This window comes from Equus przewalskii, chromosome 15 (assembly GCF_037783145.1).
Source record: "Equus przewalskii isolate Varuska chromosome 15, EquPr2, whole genome shotgun sequence".
Taxonomy (NCBI): domain Eukaryota; kingdom Metazoa; phylum Chordata; class Mammalia; order Perissodactyla; family Equidae; genus Equus; species Equus przewalskii.
The window spans coordinates 41,555,151-41,577,434 of record NC_091845.1 but is presented as its reverse complement, the minus strand read 5'-3'; the positions used below and the strand labels follow the sequence as shown (position 1 = coordinate 41,577,434).

Genomic DNA, 22,284 nt, shown 5'->3' with positions numbered 1-22,284 from the left:
CTCAGCTTTTGGGAAGGGTGAATTTGACAGTCTTCATCCAAAATTATTAAATTTGTCTTTCCTTTGACTGTCCTCCCCTCAGCCCACTCCTAGGAAGACAACTGTGAAAATGCTTCCGAGTGTGTCTGCCCCACCTCCACCCCTGCGTATGCAGGAGGGTGTTCACGGCAGCACTGCCACATGTGCACAAGTCAGAGACAGCCCAAAACTGGCGCTGGTTAAATAGCATACGTCACATCTGCACAGAACACACGCATCATGTAAAGTTATGAATAGCTCTAGGTGCTGACATAGAAAGGTTTTCAAGGAATATAATTTTTTTAAATGTAGGTTAATAATAAATATATAAGATCCCATTTATTTAAAAAATCATAAAGATTTTTTTTAAGGATGCTAAAAAATGATTCCTCCTGGGAAGGGGAACAGCACTGGCAGTGTGGGTGGATGAGAGAGAGGGAATCTTCAGGTGTTTCGAATTTGTTTTAGTAAATCACAAGACCATATTCAGATATTGCTTATAATTTTTTTTTTAATTTAAAAGAAAAAAATGTAGAAGGTGAACATGCAATACTTTTGCAATCAGTTTTTAAGTGCCCTTCAAAAAAAATGAAAGCTAATTTTTGAGCAGTGTATCTGGGTCCTTCCTACTGTTAGCCTATGGGGCACATCTCAACTGCTCCCTTACAGCCACATTCACTTTACAGATGAGGAAACTGAGGCCTCAGGCCCAGGCCCTTTCCCAGCACTAACGCCCCAGCACTACTTACATAGCAAAAACCATCAGCCCCTACTCTGGGGAGCCTCCTGGCAGAATTAATTCCAGGAGGTCCTGCCCGTCCACCCACCCCCAACCCCCAGAGCCATCCAGAAAAGAGAACAGAGCCAGCTCATATTTGCACAAATTTAATCCCTGCTACCCTGGTCCCCAATTCCAGAGCCCTTCTAGGCCACAGTTCCCTTCTCCTGATCACCCAAGGCCTAGTCATCCACCACATCCCTCCCCACTGGGATGCCAAAGCAGGACCCCGTCTCCCAGGGGCCACTCTTTCTCCACCTTGATTCTTGTTGAATAGGCACCCATGACCTTGGTCTAGACTTGATCTGGCCCCATTCAGCAAAAGCAAAGCAGGAAGAAGAAGGGAGCGGGGAGATTAGGGACCCATGTGGGGCTGCAGCAGCCAGGACAGGAACAAAAGCCAGGCAGAGGCACGGGGGCCTGAGAGAGCCCCATTGCCTATTTGTGTCTTGATCCATTTGCTGTATTTGGTGACACGGGAGTACACGCCTGGATTCTGTGACTTGGCGCAGGCTTTGTCCCAGGATAACACCCCAGCCAGAATCCATCTGTCCTCAACTTCACAAGCCAATGGGCCACCAGCGTCCCCCTAGGCAAACGGAGAGGAGTGAGGGAGGCTCTGGGCCCACCTGGGACCCAGGGGATCCAGGGCCCAGAACGCCCACCCTTTGAGTTCTGCTAGGAAGATTCTTTCACCCCTTGAGGATCTTACTACCTAGGGTCCTCCTTCAGCTTCTCAGTTGGAGAACCCAACTCAGAATATCAGGCAAAATCAAAGTCGCAGGGGAAGGGAGATGGGAGCAGAGCATTGCCTGGTGATGGTGACAAAGAGGGAGGCCAAGCAAACCCCTCCCCAGGGAACTGCCCCTCAACCTGGCAGTCAATCCCAACAGAAAGAGAGCTGCCAGAAACTCACATTGCACAAGTTTTCTCCATAATTGGTGGCACAGACCATGTCCTGCATGACAAGGGGGAGAATGTGGGGGACGACGGCCATCTTGCGGTAAACCCGGTCACACCTCTTGTTGTCCATGATAAACACCTCGGCCTCCTGCAGCTCTGGGGTCAACGTGGAGTTGGCTGTGGAGGAGCCCAGTAGGGTGAGAACTGATTCCTCACTCCATTCAGTCCTGGCCTCTTCCCAGTGTCTTGTCACCTCCATTGAGACTCAGCCTAGCCAAGCCCCTTCACACCTCCAGGCCCTCCTTCACTTGATCCTTTCCCCTGCAGTGTGGACCATGTCTGGCAAGCCCCTCACCCTCTACGGCTCTGTTTCAGGATCCCTCTCTCTGGGAAGCTTTTGCTTCTGAATCAAGCAGGCCACAATCCAAGTTTCAATGCAATCACTTACAAACTGAGACCCTAGCCACGTCCTGCTTCTCTCTAGCATCTGTGCTTTACAGTGGCTGTGCCGTCTGCCACCTGACTAACACTGCTCCTCCTTCAGGCATCTCAGGTAGACCCTCTTGCCCAGAGCTCAATCCAGATCACTCCTGGCTTGATCCCAAAACCATCTGACAAAATCTTTGCCTCTTTCCTTGTCAGCCTGCGCCCCGGCCCATACTCAGTTATGAGTCCTCTGCAGGCAGGGCATGTATTCCCAATGCCAAGGGTTTAGCATGTGGCAGACGCTCGAAATTTGTCAAGTGAACAAATGAGCGAGTGAGTGAATTTATGAATCCCTGACTCTGAGCTTCTGTAAGAGGCAAATGATCATGCCCAGCCCTGGCACTACTAGGCCTGAATGAGGAGCCCACAGCAAGCACAATGGTGTAAATCATGACAGCGCCTCCCACGTGAGGAGCAGTCCTACCACATCCAAAGAACCAGGGGACAGAGGTAATAGCCACAAGCTTCCTGAGAGGCACCATGAGGGGGTCCAGCAGGCAAGACCCCTGAAGGAAAGAACTGCACCCTCTGTGGCACCGCACTCCACCCCCTATCCTATCCTGCTCACCTGAGTAGCGCTGTTTAATCTGGCCCCAGCCGGTCACCCAACACTGTGTCCCAACCTTCAGGTTGTAGCTGGGCTCTGGGAGGCAGATGGGCTGCACATACTTGCTGAAGATGGCAGGAGTATGAAGCCGGAGAAGGGCAACATCACCCATGATGAAGGTTCGGCCCCAGTACTTAGGGTGAACAATGATGTCCTTCACAGGGATTGAGAAGACCTTCAAGGGGTCCCAGGACTTCAGCTTGGAGGTGCCCAGCACCACTGAGTAATCTTTGTTGCTACAGGAGACATAGAGCACCACCTGGTAGCTGTCAGGTTCCCAAGCAACACTACGCTCCTGCCTCCTCCAAGGACCTCTTCCCTTTGCAGAAGTTCTGCCTGATATGCTCTGATCACTCCATCTTGCTAATCCAGCCTGGGGTTCAGAGATATGACTGCCTCCTCATTCATCATTCAAGGTGATTCAAGGTGGCCTGGTCTATGTGTTGTGCATGCAGGTGTGTAGGTGTTAGCACACAGATACGTTCTCACGAGCGCGGGGAAGCTGGGGTATATGCTGGGTTTCCTGCTGCCCTGCCTAGGGTACAGTCTGTGTTGCTTGGAGCTCCTGCCCCAGCTCAGTCCTGGGCCCCCTCTGACATCCTGAGCATGACTCTTCCCTGCTCTGAACATCCGTTCCCACTGCCCCCACCTCCCTCTCTCCCACGTTGTTTCACACAGGAAACAAGGAGGCCAGCCTGGGCTTGTGGCAGCCCTGGCTCTCCAGGCCCTGGACACAGGGGCAACACTCACCCTTGGATGCAGTGAGCAGCAGTCATCACCCAGCTGAGGTCAATGAGAGCTCCTCCACACACGTGTTCGTTTTCAATCCGCAGGCTCACCTCCCAGGGCCAATGGCGGGTCACATCCAAACCCTCAGACCACCAGGGTTTGCCACAAACTTCAGGAACAAGTATGTCAGGGAGACACAGGTGCCACATAGAGGAGGATAAGAATGATCGAGAACAAGATGCCCTGCCCTGGGCAATTTGCACCAGGCTGTAAACTCAGGGTCTTGTTCCCACTTCAAAGAGGGGAAGACAGAGGGTAAGAGAAGGGCAGTGGCCTACCCAACAGCACTGAGCTAGACAGAAAATGACAATGACCGAGATGAAAAGCAAGACAGAGATGTAGAGACATCACAGGAGAAGAGAGAGAGGGATACTAAGACACACAGGGAGCAATCAGCATAGAACCTCAAAACAAGAGAGAAGCATAGAAGGAGCCCCAGGACAAGAAATGCATTTTCTTGTGTTTGGGGTAAATTCCTACACCTTGTTCCTGAAAGGCTCTAATGCTTGCTGCATCTCTTAGAGGCAAAAGGCCTCTGTCATGCTGCTCAGACTCAGGAAAAGCTCCAGACACCTGTGTCAGAAGTCTTTACACAGATCGTTCAAGAATGAGCCCACAGAGGCCCCCCACTCACAGCTTACACACTCTGTTGGCTCGTACCTCCAACAATCAAATTGCACAATTGTAAGAATGAACATAGACGTAGAAATCATGAATAAAATATTAACCAACATTACATTTTTAAAAAATAATGCACCAGGATCTTGTAGAGATTGTCCCAGGAGTGCAAAGGTGGTCCCACAATGGAAGAGCTCTCAGTGTATTCTCCACCTAAACAGCTCTTTTTCTCTAAAGAGAGAAAGATTATGTGCCTCTCACAACAGACAGAGAAAAAGGCATTTGAAAAATTCAACTTTTATGTTCAATATTTATGTTCAATAAAATTCAATATTTATGACTAAAAACACCCCACATATTTATGACTTAGCAAACTAGGAATAGAAAGGAAATCCTTAACTTTATAAAAGTTATATGCCACAAATGTACAGCAAACATCATCTAGCATTAAAGAACAGGCAAAAAGAATATATAGCGTGAGAAGCCAGGAATAATGGTCCTTGGTAGGAAAAGGGCACAGAAAGCAATAGAGAGGGCCTAAGGGGGCTTCTACGTGTTGCTACTGCTCTATTTTCTGACCTGGGTGGTGACTGCACTGGTGTGCTCACAGTGTGATAATTTCTTGAGCTGGACACTTAAAATTTGTGTACTTTTTTGTGTGTATATAATACTTCAACAACTTGCTTTTAAAATCAACATTTCTTTACCTCGGCACAACCTACTAAAAAATATGTTAAAAAATAAGATACATTTTCAATAGCAAAAAATTATAAAATACCAAGGAATTAACTTATGCAACACTATGCAAGATTTCTGTGGCAATACATTTAAAACTCTAATAAAGAATACTGAAAATGATTTCCATAAATGGAGAGACATCTCTTACTCTTAAAAAGAACAACTAAATATTTCAGATGTAATTTTTCCCAGAATTAATCTATAACATCACTTTCCATGTTAGAATTTTTAAGAAATTTGATAAACTTACTCTAAAATTGAAATAAAAAAATAAAAGTCCACGAAATGCTCAGTCTTTGAAAAAGTAGAGCAAAGAAGGGACACTTGTCCTAGCAAATAATAAAACACACATCAAAGCCATAATAACCAAAACAGTGTGATACTGATAAAGACAGACAAATGCACTAATGGAAAAGAATAGAGAGCTTGAGACTGCTTCATGGAATACAGGAATTTAATGTAAATAAAGGAGCCACCACTATCAGTGGGTAAAGGATGGACTGTTGAGGAGATGGTACTGGGGAAACAAGCTCACTATAAAAGAAAAAAGAAAAAGAAAACTGGATTCCCTTCAAGGAGCGTCTGAAGACTTAAAGGTGACAGTAAAACCGTAAAGTTGACAGTAGACCACGTGACGTGCAGCAGGAAGGGGCTCCTTAAACACAACCTCAAGACACAAACACACACAAAAAGCATTAAGCTGATTAACACAAAAATCAAGGATTTTTGACTGGAGGAACAAAGGTAACACACAAGTGACAGATTGGGAGGCAATACTGGCAACATCTAAAATCTTTTTTTTTAGGAAAATACAAAGAACTTTAGGAAAATCAAGAGGAAAAGAGAATAATAAACAGTACACAAAGGATAAAGACAGCCAATTTATTAGAAGAGGAAACTCAAGAGACCAACAGCACCATTGAGACATGTTCAAACTCATTAGTGATGAGAAAAATGTCAATTAAATCAAGAAGTCTTTTATTTGCCGGGGCTGGCCCCGTCGCCGAGTGGTTAAGTTCGCGCGCTCCGCTGCAGGCGGCCCAGTGTTTCGTTGGTTCGAATCCTGGGCGCGGACATGACACTGCTCATCAGACCACGCTGAGGCAGCGTCTCACATGCCACAACTAGAAGGACCCACAACGAAGAATATACAACTATGTACCGGGGGCTTTTGGGAGAAAAAGGAAAAAATAAAATCTTTAAAAAAAAAAAGAAGTCTTTTATTTGCCTATTAGATTGGCAAAAAATAAAAAGTTGGATTGGAAAAAAGTGGATCATGCCAAGGGTTGGGAGGTCCATAGCAACATATACACCTTCATAAACTGCTGGCAAGAATGCAGAGGGTTTACCAAAATGGAATATGGACAGTAGATAAAAGTATGGTAGTAGTGTAAACTTTTGAAGTTGATAAGTCTACTGCAGTTATCTAAGAGAATATTCTTAGAAAATACACACCAAAGTATTTAGAGATAATGAGCCATGTTGTATGCTACCCTCAACTGATTCTGAAAAAAAAAATGTTCCTTGCACAATTTGTATTTTCGTAATGTTTCGTAAGCTTAAAATTATTTCCAAAGAAAATGTTTTTTTAAATGGGGCTGAATGAAAAGAAGAGGAAAGGGAAATATCTAGAGTACATACCATTTATGTAAGTTAAAAAAACATGCACACAAGACCACAACGTAAAAATCTTGTAAAAATCAAGAACACACACAAACAAAAAGACACGCCTTGAACGTATAGAAAGGTTGGGAGGAGGGGGAAGATGGGGAACGGGAGTGGGGCATGGACACAAGCAGGAATAACTAACTTAATCCACCGAACGATCCATAACAAATCAGGCTGGACCCTTGACAATGGAAGCCCATGAACAAGCAGAAGCAACCCAACCCTCCACCCCTGAGGTCTAAGGAAAGAGACAGGAAGATCCCAGAAGAGCTGGGCTCTGCAGACGCTGCCACAGGGTCCAGGAGGCTCCATCGGCAACTGAACAGTTTAGAGCCCAAAAGGTTTCTCAGTGGGAAAGGGTCTGCGTTAGCTTCCTGGACATGTCCCCAGATGAGATGCAGCAGATGGGAATTCACAGAGGCTCTGCATTCCCACAGAAGGCCCAGATACTCTTTGCTCTGCACTGTTAGTTCTGTATGTTCCGGCAGCCACAGGCTGTTCTTTAGATAACAGTCCCCTTAGACTAAATTGCTGCTTCCTACAGACCCAGAAACACTATCTATGTTACCCTCTTCAGAACATACCCTCCCAGGAGCTGAGATTTTCCTGAAGCAGGGGCTCACCCTACCCACCTGGTTTGGTGTTGCCTTCTTTGTAACCTGAAGGAGAAAAGGGAGACAGAGATGATGCGAGAGTTGTGACAGGATAACAGTGAAGAAGCGCACTTTTCATTAATTAGTTCATTTACCAAATATTTGCTAACCTCCCACTCCATTCCCAGCCTAGAGCCTGAGGCTGGGGGGACAGTGGTCTATCAGACAGATAGCGCTGTATTTGCCCTTGAGGAACAAGCCGTTCAGCCGGGGAGACAAAAGTAAACACATAATCGCCTGTGTGAGATTAATGCAGGGACAAGGCCACAGACGTCAGGTGAGGCCCGAAGAAGTGGTGGACAGAGAACCTTCTAGGAAGAGGGGTTATTGTGTCTGGTCTTGAAGGTGAGAAGGTAAAACAGAAATGAAAAGTGACAATGACATTTCTTACAAAAGAAACACTGTGGTGCATGTCGGAGACCCCAGAGGATAAAGGGCAAGGCCTGTGATGGCAAGAAATGAGGCAGGGGAGGAGAGTCAAGGGTCAATCCCAAGGGGCTTCATAAGCCAGCCAAGAGGGTCTGGGTGAGACCCTCTGGGAGCAGGGCGGCCAATGGAGGCGTGACATGCTCAGGCTTTTCTTGTGAAGGCAGCATGGAGAACAGATAGGAAGGTGACAAGACTGAGGGCAGTGAGATCCCACCGGAGGCTCAGCAGAACCCAGGCAAGAAATAAGGAGGTCTGAATGAGGAAGGGGCAGTAAAAACAGACAGGGTGAGCTGGATGTGGAACTTAGGGAGATGGCTAAGTCTAGGACGACCCCCCCAGGTTCTGATTTTAGAGAAGAGTGACTGCTATCTACTGAGTTAGAGAACCCAGTTTGTACGAAGATGAGGGCCTCAACTTTGGACCCCAAGGAGTTGAGATTTCTAGGTCATTCAGGTGGAGATGTCCAGCAGGTGGCTGCACATCCAGACACATTGTCTTGTGAGGCAGTAGCACATAAATGGCAGCTCAATGCCCAGGGCAAGTGAGTTCACCCAGGGAGTGAAGAGGGAACCTAGACAGCATCTTAGGGAACACCAATACGTCAGGGATGCACAGACCATGGGTGGCCTGAGAGGGACACAGAGGAGCAGGGGAGTTACCTTGAGGTACAGGAGAACCAGGAAGATGGCCTAAGAGAAGCCAAGAGGCTAGAGAAAATGAAAAAGGAGAGAGTAGTCAAAAGTCAGGGATAATACCACAGACTAGGGAGACCGATGGATAGAACCAGAACACAATAGCAAATATTCAATTATAGCATTAGGGTAAAGGTAAGGAAACTACCAAAACAAGGACGATCTTAGCACTCTACCAATTAATAAGACGAGTTGGAATAAAAAATGAAAATAATTATTTAGGAGGGGAAGAGCAAAGGGTCTAAATCAGTATTGGTCAAGTAGGTAAGAGACCACCAGAGAATAGACCATATTATACACGAGATTCTAAATACAAACTTCAAGGTAGACACTAAAATAAAGTACAGAACAGAGTCACAAATCATAAATAAGGAAAAATCTAAGAAACCCAGCATAAGAAATTGCAGTATTAAATGGGTAGTCTAAAGCACACAGGAAAAGAAACGCAGGAAAACAAGATAATGAGCAACAGATTAACAGCATTAAGTCCACATGCATCAATAATCACTCTCAACGTAAACTGATTGAACTCTCCAATAAAAAGACACAGAGTGGCAAAATGGATTAAAGAACAAGATCCAACAATTTGTTGCCTCCAGGAAACACACCTCAGCCCCAGGGGCAAACACAGACTCAGGGTGAAGGGGTGGAGGACAATACTTCAAGCAAATAGCAAGGAAAAAAAGGCAGGTGTTGCAATTCTCATATCAGACCAAGTGGATTTCAAAATAAGACAGGTAAAGAGAGACACAGAGGGACAATATATAATGATCAAAGGGACACTTCATCAAGAAGAAATAACGCTTATAAATATCTATGCACCCAACACAGGAGCACCAAGATTCATAAAGCAACTATTAACAGACCTAAAGGAAGATGTTAAAAACAACACAATAATAGTAGGGGACCTCAACACCCCACTCACATCAATGGACAGATCATCCAGACAGAAAATCAACAAGGAAATAGTGGAGCTGAATGAAAAACTAAAACAATTGGACTTAATAGACATATATAGATCACTCCACCCTGAAAGAGCTGAATACACATTCTTCTCAAGTGCACATGGAACATTCTCTAGGATAGACCATATGTTGGGAAACAAGGCAAGCCTCTACAAATTTAAAAAAATTGAAATAATAACCAGCATCTTCTCGGATCATAGTGCTATAAGGCTAGAAATTAATTACAAGGAAAAAGCTGAGAAAGGCACAAAGATGTGGAGACTGAACAACACACTACTGAACAAGCAATGGATCACTGAAGAAATTAAAGAAGAAATAAAAAAATACCTGGAAACAAATGAAAATGATAGCATGCCATACCAACTCATATGGGATACAGCAAAAGCTGTATTAAGAGGAAAATTCATCACAATACAGGCACGTCTTAACAAACAAGAAAAATCCCAAATAAGCAACCTTAAAGCACACCTAACTGAACTAGAGAAAAAAGAACAAATGAAGCCCAAAGTCAGCAGAAGGAGAGAAATAATAAAAATCAGAGCAGAAATAAATACTATTGAAACGAAAAAGGCAGTAGAAAGGATCAATGAGACAAAGAGCTGGTTTTTTGTGAAGATAAATAAAATTGACAAACCACTAGCCAGACTTACAAAGAAAAAAAGGGAGAAAGCTCAAATAAACAAAATCAGAAATGAGCGAGGAGAAATAACAACAGACTCTGCAGAAATACAACAGATTATAAGAGAATACTACAAAAAACTATATGCCAACAGAATGGATAACCTAGAGGAAATGGATAAATTCTTGGACTCCTACAATCTCCCAAAGCTCACTCAAGAAGAGGCAGACAATTTGAACAGACCAATCACAAGGAAAGAGATTGAAACAGCAATCAAAAACATCCCAAAGAATAAAACCCCAGGACCAGATGGCTTTCCTGGGGAATTCTACCAAACTTTCAGAGAGGATTTAATACCTATCCTTTTCAAGCTATTCCAAAAAATTAGGGAAGATGGAACACTTCCTAACACATTCTATGAGGCCAATATCATGCTGATCCCAAAACCTGACAAGGACACCATGAAAAAAGAGAACTACAGGCCAATATCACTGATGAACATAGATGCAAAAATTCTAAACAAAATTTTGGCAACCAGAATTCAGCAATTCATCAAAAGAATCATACATCATGGGTCTGGCCCCGTGGCCGAGTGGTTAAGTTCGCGCGCTCCGCTGCAGGCGGCCCAGTGTTTCGTTGGTTCGAATCCTGGGCGCGGACATGGCACCGCTCATCAAACCACGCTGATGCAGCGTCCCACATGCCACAACTAGAAGGACCCACAACGAAGAATATACAACTATGTACTGGGGGGCTTTGGGGAGAAAAAGGAAAAAATAAAATCTTTAAAAAAAAAAAAAGAATCATACATCATGATCAGGTGGGATTCATACCAGGGACACAGGGATGGTTCAACATCCGCAAATTAATCAACGTGATACACCACATCAACAAACTGAGGAATAAAAACCACATGATCCTCTCAATAGATGCAGAGAAGGCATTTGACAAGACCCAACAGCCATTTATAATAAAAACTCTGAACAAAATGGTCATAGAAGGAAACTACCTCAACATAATAAAGGCCATATACGACAAACCCATAGCCAACATCATACTCAATGGGCAAAAAACTGAACCCCATCCCCCTGAAAACAGGAACGAGACAAGGATGCCCTCTATCACCACTCTTATTTAACATAGTACTGGAGGTCCTGGCCAGAGCAATCAGGCAAGAAAAAGGAATAAAAGGAATCCAAATAGGGAGGGAAGAAGTGAAACTCTTGCTGTTTGCAGACGACATGATCTTATATATAGAAAACCCCAAAGAATCCATTGGAAAACTGTTAGAAGTAATCAACAACTACAGCAAAGTTGCAGGGTATAAAATCAATTTGCATAAATCAGTAGCATTTCTATACTCCAGTAATAAACCAACAGAAAAAGAACTCAAGAATACAATACCATTCACAATCGCAACAAAAAGAATAAAATACCTTGGGGTAAACTTAACTAAGGAAGTGAAGGACCTATATAATGAAAATTACAAGGCCTTTCTGAGAGAATTGGATGACGACATAAGGAGATGGAAAGACATTCCATGTACATGGATTGGAAGAATAAACATAGTTAAAATGTCCGTTCTACCTAAAGCAATCTACAGATTCAACGCCATCCCAATCGGAATCCCAATGACATTCTTTACAGAATTAGAACAAAGAATCCTAAAATTCATATGGGGCAACAAAAGACCCCGAATTTCTAAAGCAATCCTGAGAAAAAAGAACAAAAGGGGAGGCATCACAATCCCTGACTTCAAAACATACTACAAAGCTACAGTAATCAAAACAGCATGGTACTGGTACAAAAACAGGCGCACAGATCAATGGAACAGAATTGAAAGCCCAGAAATAAAACCACACATCTATGGACAGCTTATCTTTGACAAAGGAGCTGAGGGCATACAATGGAGAAAAGAAAGTCTTTTCAACAAATGGTGCTGGGAAAACTGGAAAGCCACATGTAAAAGAATGAAAATTGACCATTCTTTATCACCATTCACCAAAATAAACTCAAAATGGATTAAAGACCTAAAGGTGAGACCTGAAACCATAAGGCTTCTGGAAGAAAACATAGGCAGTACACTCTTTGACATCAGTATTAAAAGGATCTTTTCGGACACCATGTCTTCTCAGAGAAGGGAAACAATGGAAAGAATAAACAAATGGGACTTCATCAGATTAAAGAGCTTCTTCAAGGCAAATGAAAACAGGATTGAAACAAAAAAACAACCCACTAACTGGGAAAAAATATTTGCAAGTCATATATCTGACAAAGGCTTAATATCCATAATATATAAAGAACTCTCGCAACTCAACAACAAAACATCAAACAACCCAATCAAAAAATGGGCTGGAGACATGAACAGACATTTCTCCAAAGAAGATATACTGATGGCCAATAGGCACATGAAAAGATGCTCATCATCGCTGATCATCAGGGAAATGCAAATCAAAACTACACTAAGATATCACCTTACACCCGTTAGAATGACAAAAATATCTAAAACTAATAGCAACAAATGTTGGAGAGGTTGCGGAGAAAAAGGAACCCTCATACACTGCTGGTGGGAATGCAAACTGGTGCAGCCACTATGGAAAACAGTATGGAGATTCCTCAAAAAATTAAAAATAGAACTACCATACGATCCAGCCATCCCACTACTGGGTATTTATCCAAAGAGCTTGAAGTCAGCAATCCCAAAAGTCCTGTGCACCCCAATGTTTATTGCAGCACTGTTTACAATAGCCAAGACATGGAAGCAACCTAAGTGCCCAGCAACAGACGAATGGATAAAAAAGATGTGATACGTATATACAATGGAATACTACTCAGCTGCAAAACAGAACAAAATCATTCCATTTGCAATAACATGGATGGACCTTGAGAGAATTATGTTAAGTGAAATAAGCCAGCAAGAGAAGGATAATCTGTGTATGACTCCACTCATATGAGGAATTTAAAATTATGGACTAAGAACAGTTTAGTGGATACCAGGGGAAAGGTGGGGTGGGGGGTGAGCACAAAGGGTGAAGTGGTGCACCTACAACATGATTGACAAACATTAATGTACAACTGAAATTTCACAAGACTGTAACCTATCAATAACTCAATAAAAAAAAAAAAAGTCAGGGATAATAAAGGCAGAGACATGCCAGGAATGGGCTAACGATTAAGTAAGAAGTGAGGAAGCACTGGAAGGAAGCATGAAGTGAAAATTCTTATTTTGAGAGATCTGGCAGAGAGGAGAAAGAGGCAGGGAGAAGAAACACAGCAAACAGAAAGGGAGAGGGTAAAGACCTATGAGAGAGGATGTTGGAGGGAGCACAGCACAGGGAGGGCCCACGGTCCAGAGCGCGGGTGAGCAGGCCAGCCTTGAAGAGGAGGTGTGTCTCTGATTCCTAAAGAAGTGCGTGAGGATAGTGTTTAGGAGGCAAGTTTGGAGGGGGCCCCGGGCTGGAGGGAGTCAAAGGAGACAGCACCTGAGGGCCCGCCTCTTCTGAGTGAATGATGCAGCTGCTAGTGAGACACAATGGGTTGGAGCAGAGGGTCTGGGAAGAAGAAGAATTTTGGAATATTTGTTTAAGGGGACAGAGACCCCGAATTTGTCTCCGGGAGGGCAGACCCAAGTCGGGTCTCCAGTGGTGCCCAGCTGCCTGGGAAGGTCAGAGGGCCTGGGGTGGAGGGGTAGAGTGGCAGGGGCCTGTCAAGAGGGTGATTTGGGTCTCAGCCACAACGTCCACACTGACAGGGGAGGGAAGCAGCCTACCGGCGAGGAGAAAAGGCAGAGGTTCTCCCCACTACAGGTCCCAGAAGGCTGCAGGGCAGGTGGGGCCTGAGGGATGAGGCCAGAGAGTGCAGGAGTTTGGGATCCCTGGAATCGCCCTGGGGAGATCCCGGGACGGGGTAGAGGAGAGGTGATCATGAGGTAGTGGGTCACAGAGCCCCAGACGGCCAAACTGACGGCCATTCCGGGGACCAGCTCCTGCCTGGAGGGCGGGGCGGGGAAGGGCGGGGGAGGAAGGATGGGGACCAGCCCCGGAGGAGGCGCCGCCTCACCAGCGTCCAGCAGCGGCAGCAGGAGCAGCAGCAGCAGCAGGAGGCGGCGGCTCAGACGCCAGGGCCTCGCGGCTCCGGGCCCAGCGCCGAGGCTGCCCGGTGAGGTGGCCATGAGGCCCGGTGCCGCCTAGCAGCGGCCAAGACAGCTCCCACAAGCCCCGGCGCGGCCCGCGCAGGGCGAGCGAGGGCCTCTCTAGCACACGACCGCGTCTCAGACCCCGGACGGTGCCTCCAGCACGCGATGGAGTTCCAGACACGTGACGGCCCCTGAGGCACGCGAAAACGTCGCGACACGTGATGGCGCCCCTGGAGCCCTGGACACGCCCCCCTCACGTCTTGGCGCATCTTGTGCACCCCCAGCTCGTGCCTTTTCCTTGAAGATGACCTCAGAGCCCTGGATCTGTGACTGCTCCATGGTGGCCAGCCCCATGAAAGCACCCTCAAGTGTCTTAAGTTGGTGACAGTGTCCTCAGAACCTGGCCGGTGAAGGCATGCCTGGATCCCGTGATGACACCTTGTTGTCCAGCCTCTGACCACACCCTGGTCCCCTGGGCTTGGTGCATTGGAGAGTTTCACACTTTATATTGATTTGAGAACCCAAAAAGATGTAGAAAACACAAGAAAAGAACAGGAAGGCTAGGGAACCAGGGAAGAAGTCTTTGAGAAAGTGACATTTGAGCTGGACCTAAGACTTGAACAGGCATCTTGGAGGAGTCCTGAGAAGGGAAAGAAAGGCAGTCTTCCTCTTCCACAGACCACCAATGGGATGATGGCAACTAAAAGAGATGGTGGCATATCCAGGCCTTGGGATTTCACAGAGTGTTTCTGCAGAAGAATGCTGTTGGGGCCGCCTCCGTGGCCAAGTGGTTAAGTTCGCGCGCTCCGCTGCGGTGGCCCAGGGTTCGGATCTTGGGTGCAGACATGGCACCACTCGTCAGGCCACGTTGAGGTGGTGTCCCACATCCCACAAGTAGAAGGACCTGCAACTAAGATATACAACTATGTGGGGGGGGGGGGGCGGGAATAAAGCAGAAAAGAAGAGAAAAAAAGATTGGCAACAGTTGTTAGCCCAGGTGCCAATCCTTAAAAAAAAAAAAAAAAAGAAGAAGAATGCTGTCTTTCAATGTGCTGGCTGTGGCAGAGATTGGGAGATGACCACCAAGATTCCTACTTCTCTTGTCTAGTATGGTGGAGGGGTCCAGCTCTGGGGACCACATTCCCCAGCCTGGCATCTAAGGGGGTCCACATGGTGAGTTCCCACCAGTAGGAGATGAGTAGAGGTGCTGTGTGCCACTTCCATGTCAAGGCAGTCGATGGGGGGTTGCCTTCTCTACTGGTGTTAATGCAGAGCAGCAGTGGTTCTCGAAGTCTACTCCCCGGAGCAGCAGCAGCATCACCTGGGACCTTGTTAGAAATGACATTCTCAGGCCCCACCCCAGGCTACAGCACTGAAAACTCTGTGAGTGGATCTGTATTTTAACAAGCCCTCCAGGGAATTCTGATGCAGTAAAGCATGAACCACAGGGCTGAGGGGAGCATAAGATGGAGAAAAGCTACCTGCTGGCCAGGAAGACCCGATTGGAATGTTATAAGAAGAAGAAGGCAAATTTATTTTGTTAACCCATGAATATTCAGTGGCTTCTTAAAGCACTGGTTCCATACTTATTAATAGACTGGGTTTGACATAAGCTTGCAGTGTCTCAACCCCAGCCTTCCTCGAGCACCACACGGGACTGACACAGACAGCCCTCTGAAGTCCACTGCCATCTGGGAGCTAAAACATTGACCCTTGGAAGGGCAGGGACAGAAGAGTGGGAAGGAGGTGATCCGCAGGTAGTGAGGTAGACTCTGGGACACTTGGCCCTGGTGTGAGGATAAAGAGCTAGTGCCTAGGATAGTGACTCTTTCTTGCCCTCCTCTGTGTGGCAGCGCAGATCTTTGGTAACAAAGTGGAGACGAGCAGCTAGTAGAAGCAGTGGAGGAGGAGGAATATTTCTCATGCCCCAACTTCATTCTTGCTCCGAGTTCCTGTCTCTCTTGATTCTCTATTCTAAGCTGAAGATGCTTTTAAGTCAGGCCACAAAAATCCCTGCAGACATGCTGATACCATAACAGGAGTACAGGCAGCAGGACCCAGCTGGCTGAAACCGCCCCCAGGACTCACATGTGAGGAGGTGGGAACTCACCTCTCCCTCTAGGACTTAACAAGAACCAGGAATAATTCCTTACCTAAACGGGAAACTAGTTCTCTACAAAGTGTGTTAGATGCAACCTCACAACCTCCAGGAGAGCAGAGCTTGAGACATAAGAGACCCTCTAAGCATTTATTCAGTTGACATCGAAATCTCCGCACTCTATAATGCCTCAACACAACGTGGGGTGAACGTGGATGTGGCCACTAGGGCACTGAGGAAGGGGGTTCCAAGACCGAGTTGCCCCAGGAGGGCTTGTGTGGCAGAGACAGGCCACTCACAGATGGATCCATAAGGCGGGGCAGGGGAACTTCGCCCAGCCCCAGACAACCGGGTCAGACGTGGAAATCCTCGGCCTCACACCTCAGCAGGGACGTGGCGACTCCTTCTCTCTCTGAACAATCACCAAGCTGACTGGCTTGACAGCGTGTCAGGTGGGAGCTGGGAAACCACAAGCAGGGCTAACGCTGCTTCACGGTCGATGATGTATCTTTGGTTGATGTTCTCCAAGATGTCGCTGAAGCCTCAGGCTCCAGCTGGTAGCTCAGCTGGCCCTCTAACTGGGATGCTTTCACCCCCTCCTTCCCGACAGGCAGAGCGCATCCAAGGCGTGGCCAAGGCAGGTGACCAGAGCAGCAGGCTGGGACATTTTCAGGACTTCAGTTGTGCTGCCACTCTGTTGTGTGGACCTCCACAGGGTCAATGGATCCCACCCGGAATTTGAGGAAAGGGCACTGAGTAGGAGTGGGAGGTTGGATGAGAGGCCTAGTGCGGGACTCAGAAACAGGAGGGGCACGGGCCGGGGTGATCACAGGATCGCCAGGATGCCCAGGAGCAGCACCAGACACAGGGATAGGCTGAAGAAGCCTGCTGAGTCCTGAGAAGAAGAGTGACTCATTTGCTCACTGATCCACTCCTTGTAGAAACTGACTTCTGTATAAACTACAGGATCTTCTTTGCGACCACAGCTAATGCCCCAGCTCACGAACCCCATCTCGACCCATGTGTCATTAAATTTACAGACCAGGGGACCCCCAGAATCTCCCTGGAAAAAGAAAAAGACAAATTACAGGAATGGAAGAGAATTAACATCAGAACACGGGGATTGCACTGCAAAGCGCTGGGGAGATGGGCACACATGGGCCTTGCCCTGGCACCAACCGGCCCAGAATTCTGTGAATGAGATTTGAGAGTTGAAACCTTTTCCCTCCTCTGAGAAATACTGCTCTTTCCCGGGTGCTCAGGAATGCACACAAGATACAAAGCCAGTAGGCCCCCCAACAGCAGGACTGCTGCTAATAGAATGAAATTCTCCTTGAGTGCCCCTAGTCCTCCACTGCTGCTCACCACTTCCCCAGGGTCCTCTGCAAACCTCCCATGACCCAGCGACTGAAGGGGCAGCCCCTGGCGCAGGGAGAAGCCTCCCGAGCCCTGTTCCAGCTCTCAGGCAGCTTCTCTTCTGATTGTCCGGACCTAAGCCTCCACAACTGGGAAAGCTTCTGAGCCTCATCCCTGCTCGGGGGGCCCGAAATCTTCACCGCTAACCTGAAATTTCTCCCTGCCTCTAGACCCACCATCCACTCATCACTTCCCCTCTCTCTAAACTCTCCCAGACATCCTCAACCCCCGCCTCCAGCAGAACTCTCCACGTCCTTTCCCAGACCTGCTAGTAGGGCCCCCCACCAACCAGCTCAGTCACAAATGCAGAGTCCTCCTCAACCTCTCCTCACCCCCACCCTCACACACAGTCGGTCACCAAGAGCTGCTGATGCCACCTCAGACACACCTCCTTCACCCGCCCCACTGCCCCAGGTCCTGCTTGGCACTCATCATCATCGGCAGGATGATGGAAACCAACTCCTCGCCTAGACACCTGCCTGGACGGTATCTAGAAACTTGGCACAGCATCACAGGCCACACAGATTCTGACTCCAACCCCACTCTCTGGCCAGATTTGCCACTTCATTGCTCCAGACCAGTAAAATGGTCCCTAAATGTGACAAGTTCCCTCAGACCTCGGAGCCACTGTACCTGCTCTTCCCTGTCCCCACAATGCTGTTCTCTTTCCAAGAAATCCAGATACTCATCCTCTAACACCGTGCTCAAATGCCCCCCTCCTCAGGAAGGCAGCTTGGTGCAGAGGGAAGACGGTGGGCTCAGGAGTCCTGCAGGCACTCACAGGGGACCCTTGCACTAACCTCTTTGGACCTCACCACATCTGTGTAACAGGCATGGTGTCTAGGATGCAGGGTCATCTGAGCTAATGTGGGGCAATGCTCACATTGGCACCGTAAGTGACACACAGGAGGGACTCAGTTAGAGGGACTGATATGATTAGCTTACACCCCCCGACTTCCCTTACCTCGGCTGCCCCCCCAGGCAGCGAGGGCTGCTTCCTTTGGAAGGAACAGGCCAGGCCAGCTCAGGGGAGGCATGAGGGCCTCTCCCCATGGATCTCCCGAATCAAGGGGTGACAGGAGGAGGTGGCAAATAGCCCTGCCACTTGGGAATGAGGAAGCTTTGAGGGGACAACCTCAATGCAGAAGTAGCAGGGAGCCATGAACTGACCCAGCAGGGAGATTTCCCCTCTTGTTGATGGCCACAGATCATCCCTTCTTTCACTGGGTTGTCAGGTCTTTCTATCTTTTTCTTTAAAATCTGATTACACTTCTTGTAGTGAAGAAGGGTTTGCTCAGCCTCCTGGAGATTATTTGGCGTCTGTGATGAAACTACAGAGAAACAAACTAGGAGTGAGAGGATCTGCATAACTGGGGGTACGGGAGCCCCTGGACCAGAGGTGGTCTGGAGCAGTGCCTTCACACTCTCGTGCTCCCTTAGAGGAAGGCAGGGCAGTGGGTATTGTCACACTGGACACAGGAGGAAACTGAGGCCAAAAGTTGACATGGGGAGAGTAGGAGATAAAAAGTAAAGCGAAGACAATAAGGAAGAACAGATCAGGAGAGGAAGACACGAGGCCTTACCAGCCTGAAACCAAAAGCAAGCGTCTGTCACTCTGAGTATCGATAGTAACAGCGACAGTTATCCTGTGCACAGTAGGATCACAGACTCTCAGACAGCGAGTGCCCCGAAGGTACTGATCTAGCCTCCTCCCAGAGATAGGAGGCCCCACATTATCACCGACAGGGTACCTCTGGCTTGGCCTACACTCCCAGGCACAAGAAGCATCCTACCCACTTGACAGGTACTTCCAGAGAAGGACAGCTCGGACTGGCAGGCAGCTTGTCACCCTGGAGCTGAAATTCACCCTGGAGAGAACCCACTATACCTGGTACCCAGCCCCCAGGTCCTAACACACCAACAGGAATTCTTAACGCAGTTCAATTACTTCCTAGCAGCATCTTCTCCACCTTCTCCCTGCTACCTCTTAGAGGCCCAGCCTCCCTGTCCCTCCCTTCAGCCTGCAAACCAACCCCAGGGCATTAGGCTGCTCCCTGCTCAGCTTCCTGCCTGCCACTCTCACCGTTTTGTACCAGTCGGCCCCATCCAGTCACCCAGCACTCTGCCCCAGTATTCTCTTCGAAAGCCTTTTCAGAAAGGCACACAGGCTGGATGTATGAGGAATAGTTCACAGGGAAGGCCAGCAGAAGAAGGGCAATGTCATGCTGCAAACGTTCAGTACTATAAAGGGGATGGGAAACGGTATGTTGAACTGGAACCGACAGGGTGTTTCTGGAATCGTCATGTAACGTGTTGCTTCCCAGCTTCACTATATACTCCAGATGGCTGTGGGAAGAGGACATGCCCCTCACAGAGAGCCTGGAGGGTCTGTACTCCCCTTCCACACCTCCCAGCTTCTTCCCGGCCTGGTCCTGTGACAGCCATCAGGCACTTCCCGCCCTCCAAACCACATGCCCTCCCCGGACCCTTAACCACTCTAGCCAGCGGTTCTCCAAGTGAGGTCCTAGGCCCACCACCAGTAGCACTGGGGAACTTGGCAGAAACGTGAGTTCTCAGGTCTCACTCCAGACTGAATAAACACTAGGGGGCTGTGATCCCTTTTTCAGACGAGGAAGAGGAAGCTCAGGGAGGGAAACAGGACTGGCTCTATGACCTAGCCCAAGCCCAGAGTCCCAAACACTCACCTCTTTATGCAGTGGGCCGCAGTCAGCACCCACTGTCGGGCGATGAGGGAGCCTCCACACCTGTGTCTACCAAGGGTCTGCAGGCTCACCTGCCAGGGCCACTTCCCCTCCTCGGCCGGCCTTCCCCCAACTATCCTCATTTGTCGATGGCCACATCCTGGTTGGCTCAGTCAAGAGAGGGGACTGGAGGTGAAACTGCTGCCCCCGCTCCCTGCCCACTACCACCACCACCATTAGGACAGAGTCAGGTTTCCTCTCAAACTCTCCACCACAGAGTCTGCGGGGCAGCAGTGTTCCCCTTTGGCCTCCCAGGAAGGTCTGTCCCTACAGACCTGTTCAGATGCAGTACCTGGAGCAGAGAGCCTTCCAGACCCAGCGGTCTGGTCCAAGCCCAGGGTTTCTCCCACTGTAGGTGTTGAAGGCCCTGGAGCTACAGTGAGTCCTGAGATCTTCAGGGATTCCAGGTGCCCTGGAGGTGAGGGGGCCTCTGGGCTTGCTGGGGTGATCGCAGAAGCCCCCGTGGGTGGGGAACCCTCACCTGGGGAAGATGAGAGACCAGTGAGAACAGGAGCTGTCCTGAGGGCCTCCCCGCCCCAAATGCCCTGGCACCTGCCTCTTCCTGTGGCAGCCTCCCCACGTCCCAACCTCCACTTGAACAGCCCAGCCCCCTGGCACGCCCACCCCCACCCCGCCAGCCCGCCCTCCCTCCTGCCTGCCCGGGCCTCCCCGAGCCGGATCTGAAGGAGCAGGAGCCAGAGCAGGAGGCCCAGGGAGCTGTTGCCACCGCCTCCACGGGGGCCGCCCGGCGATGCCATGGGCACATCCGGCCTCGGCCCTCTGCGGCACCCCCTCGCAGCGGCTCCCGCCCCTGGCCTCATGTTGGCGGGAACTGGCTGTGTGGGCAGAATTCTAAGATTCTAAGAATTCTAAGAATTGTCCAAGATTCTCAACTCCTGCTCATTGAAACAGAAACTGATCTCGGTAGTGCTCTTAACACCTTTGAAGATGTAATTAATTTTATCCACCTTAAAACAGAGACATTCTGGATTGGACACCTCAGCATCATTTAATGACTGGAGCCCTTAAAAGTAGAAGTAAGTGCAGTCTATCCAAAGGAAGATAAAAAGAAACACAAAGAGAAAGTGTGATAAGTGGAAAACACAAAACAAAATGGTCGCTTTGAGTCTAAATACAATAGCAGTTGCAAGAAGTGTGAATGCATTGAACATACCAGACAAAACAAGGACTTTCAAATTGCAGAAAAAGATAAGGCCCACAAATACACTATCTGAAGAGACAAAGAGATACGGATACATCGGAAATAAAGGGAGAGAAAACGAAATACCAGGCAAATCTGATGCAAAAGAAAGGTGGGATAGCAACTGTGTTATTAGGTCATAGCATTTAAGGCAAAGACTATATAAGTGACGGATGGATTTATATACAGAAAGAATTAAAAAATATCAAGAAGATGCAATGATAAGCCTTTAATAGGTAAGGCAACAAATGACCAACTTATGGGACATTGGCGCTTTTGATACACTCCTCTTAAGAAGCTGATATTATGTAGGCAAAATTATGCAAAAATATAGAATATTGGACTATCACAACTGATAATCTTGACCTCATAGCAATATGATGAATTTTACAACTACCAACAGAGAACACTCATTCTTACTGAGCACACAGGGAACATTTGGAAACAAGGCCACAGAGGAAGACCAACAAACTCAAGGAATCAATGTGGTACCGATTCTGTTCTTGAGCCACATGTCAGTAATATCAAAATCAACGTTCTTTTGTGTTTGGAGGAATATTAGCCCTGGACTAAACTCTGCCACCAATCCTCCTCCTTGTGCTGAGGAAGATTGGCCCTGTGCTAACAGCTGTGTTCATCTTCCTCTGTTTTATATGTGGGACACCGCCACAGCATGGCTTGATGAGCAGTGCATAGGTCTGTGCCCAGG

General features: G+C 47.9%; 2 protein-coding genes across 8 annotated transcripts; both read right to left on the bottom strand.

Moving 5' to 3' along the window:
• Nucleotides 1-887: 887 nt before the first annotated feature.
• PRSS45 (Putative serine protease 45) lies at nucleotides 888-14,306 on the bottom strand. Its single transcript, XM_008520320.2, has 6 exons — nucleotides 14,023-14,306; nucleotides 7,238-7,264; nucleotides 3,543-3,690; nucleotides 2,754-3,028; nucleotides 1,713-1,876; nucleotides 888-1,385 (listed from the first exon to the last, which is right to left on the bottom strand). The coding sequence occupies exons 1-6, from the start codon at nucleotides 14,132-14,134 to the stop codon at nucleotides 1,152-1,154; spliced, it is 960 nt and encodes a 319-aa protein (XP_008518542.2). The 5' UTR covers nucleotides 14,135-14,306; the 3' UTR covers nucleotides 888-1,151.
• A 2,026-nt stretch (nucleotides 14,307-16,332) lies between these two features.
• Nucleotides 16,333-21,230, bottom strand: LOC103551049 (serine protease 44-like). 7 transcript variants are annotated; one of them, XM_070577129.1, is made up of 6 exons: nucleotides 21,030-21,230; nucleotides 20,667-20,855; nucleotides 20,318-20,474; nucleotides 19,696-19,958; nucleotides 18,783-18,943; nucleotides 16,333-17,091 (listed from the first exon to the last, which is right to left on the bottom strand). In XM_070577129.1, the coding sequence occupies exons 1-6, from the start codon at nucleotides 21,193-21,195 to the stop codon at nucleotides 17,023-17,025; spliced, it is 1,005 nt and encodes a 334-aa protein (XP_070433230.1). In that variant the 5' UTR covers nucleotides 21,196-21,230; the 3' UTR covers nucleotides 16,333-17,022. The 7 variants fall into 7 exon arrangements, 4 of the variants coding, with proteins under 4 accessions (XP_070433230.1, XP_070433228.1, XP_070433229.1 ...); XM_070577127.1 differs by having other exon boundaries at nucleotides 16,333-17,259; nucleotides 21,030-21,214; XM_070577128.1 differs by having other exon boundaries at nucleotides 16,333-17,259; nucleotides 19,696-19,853; nucleotides 21,030-21,214.
• Nucleotides 21,231-22,284: the final 1,054 nt, after the last annotated feature.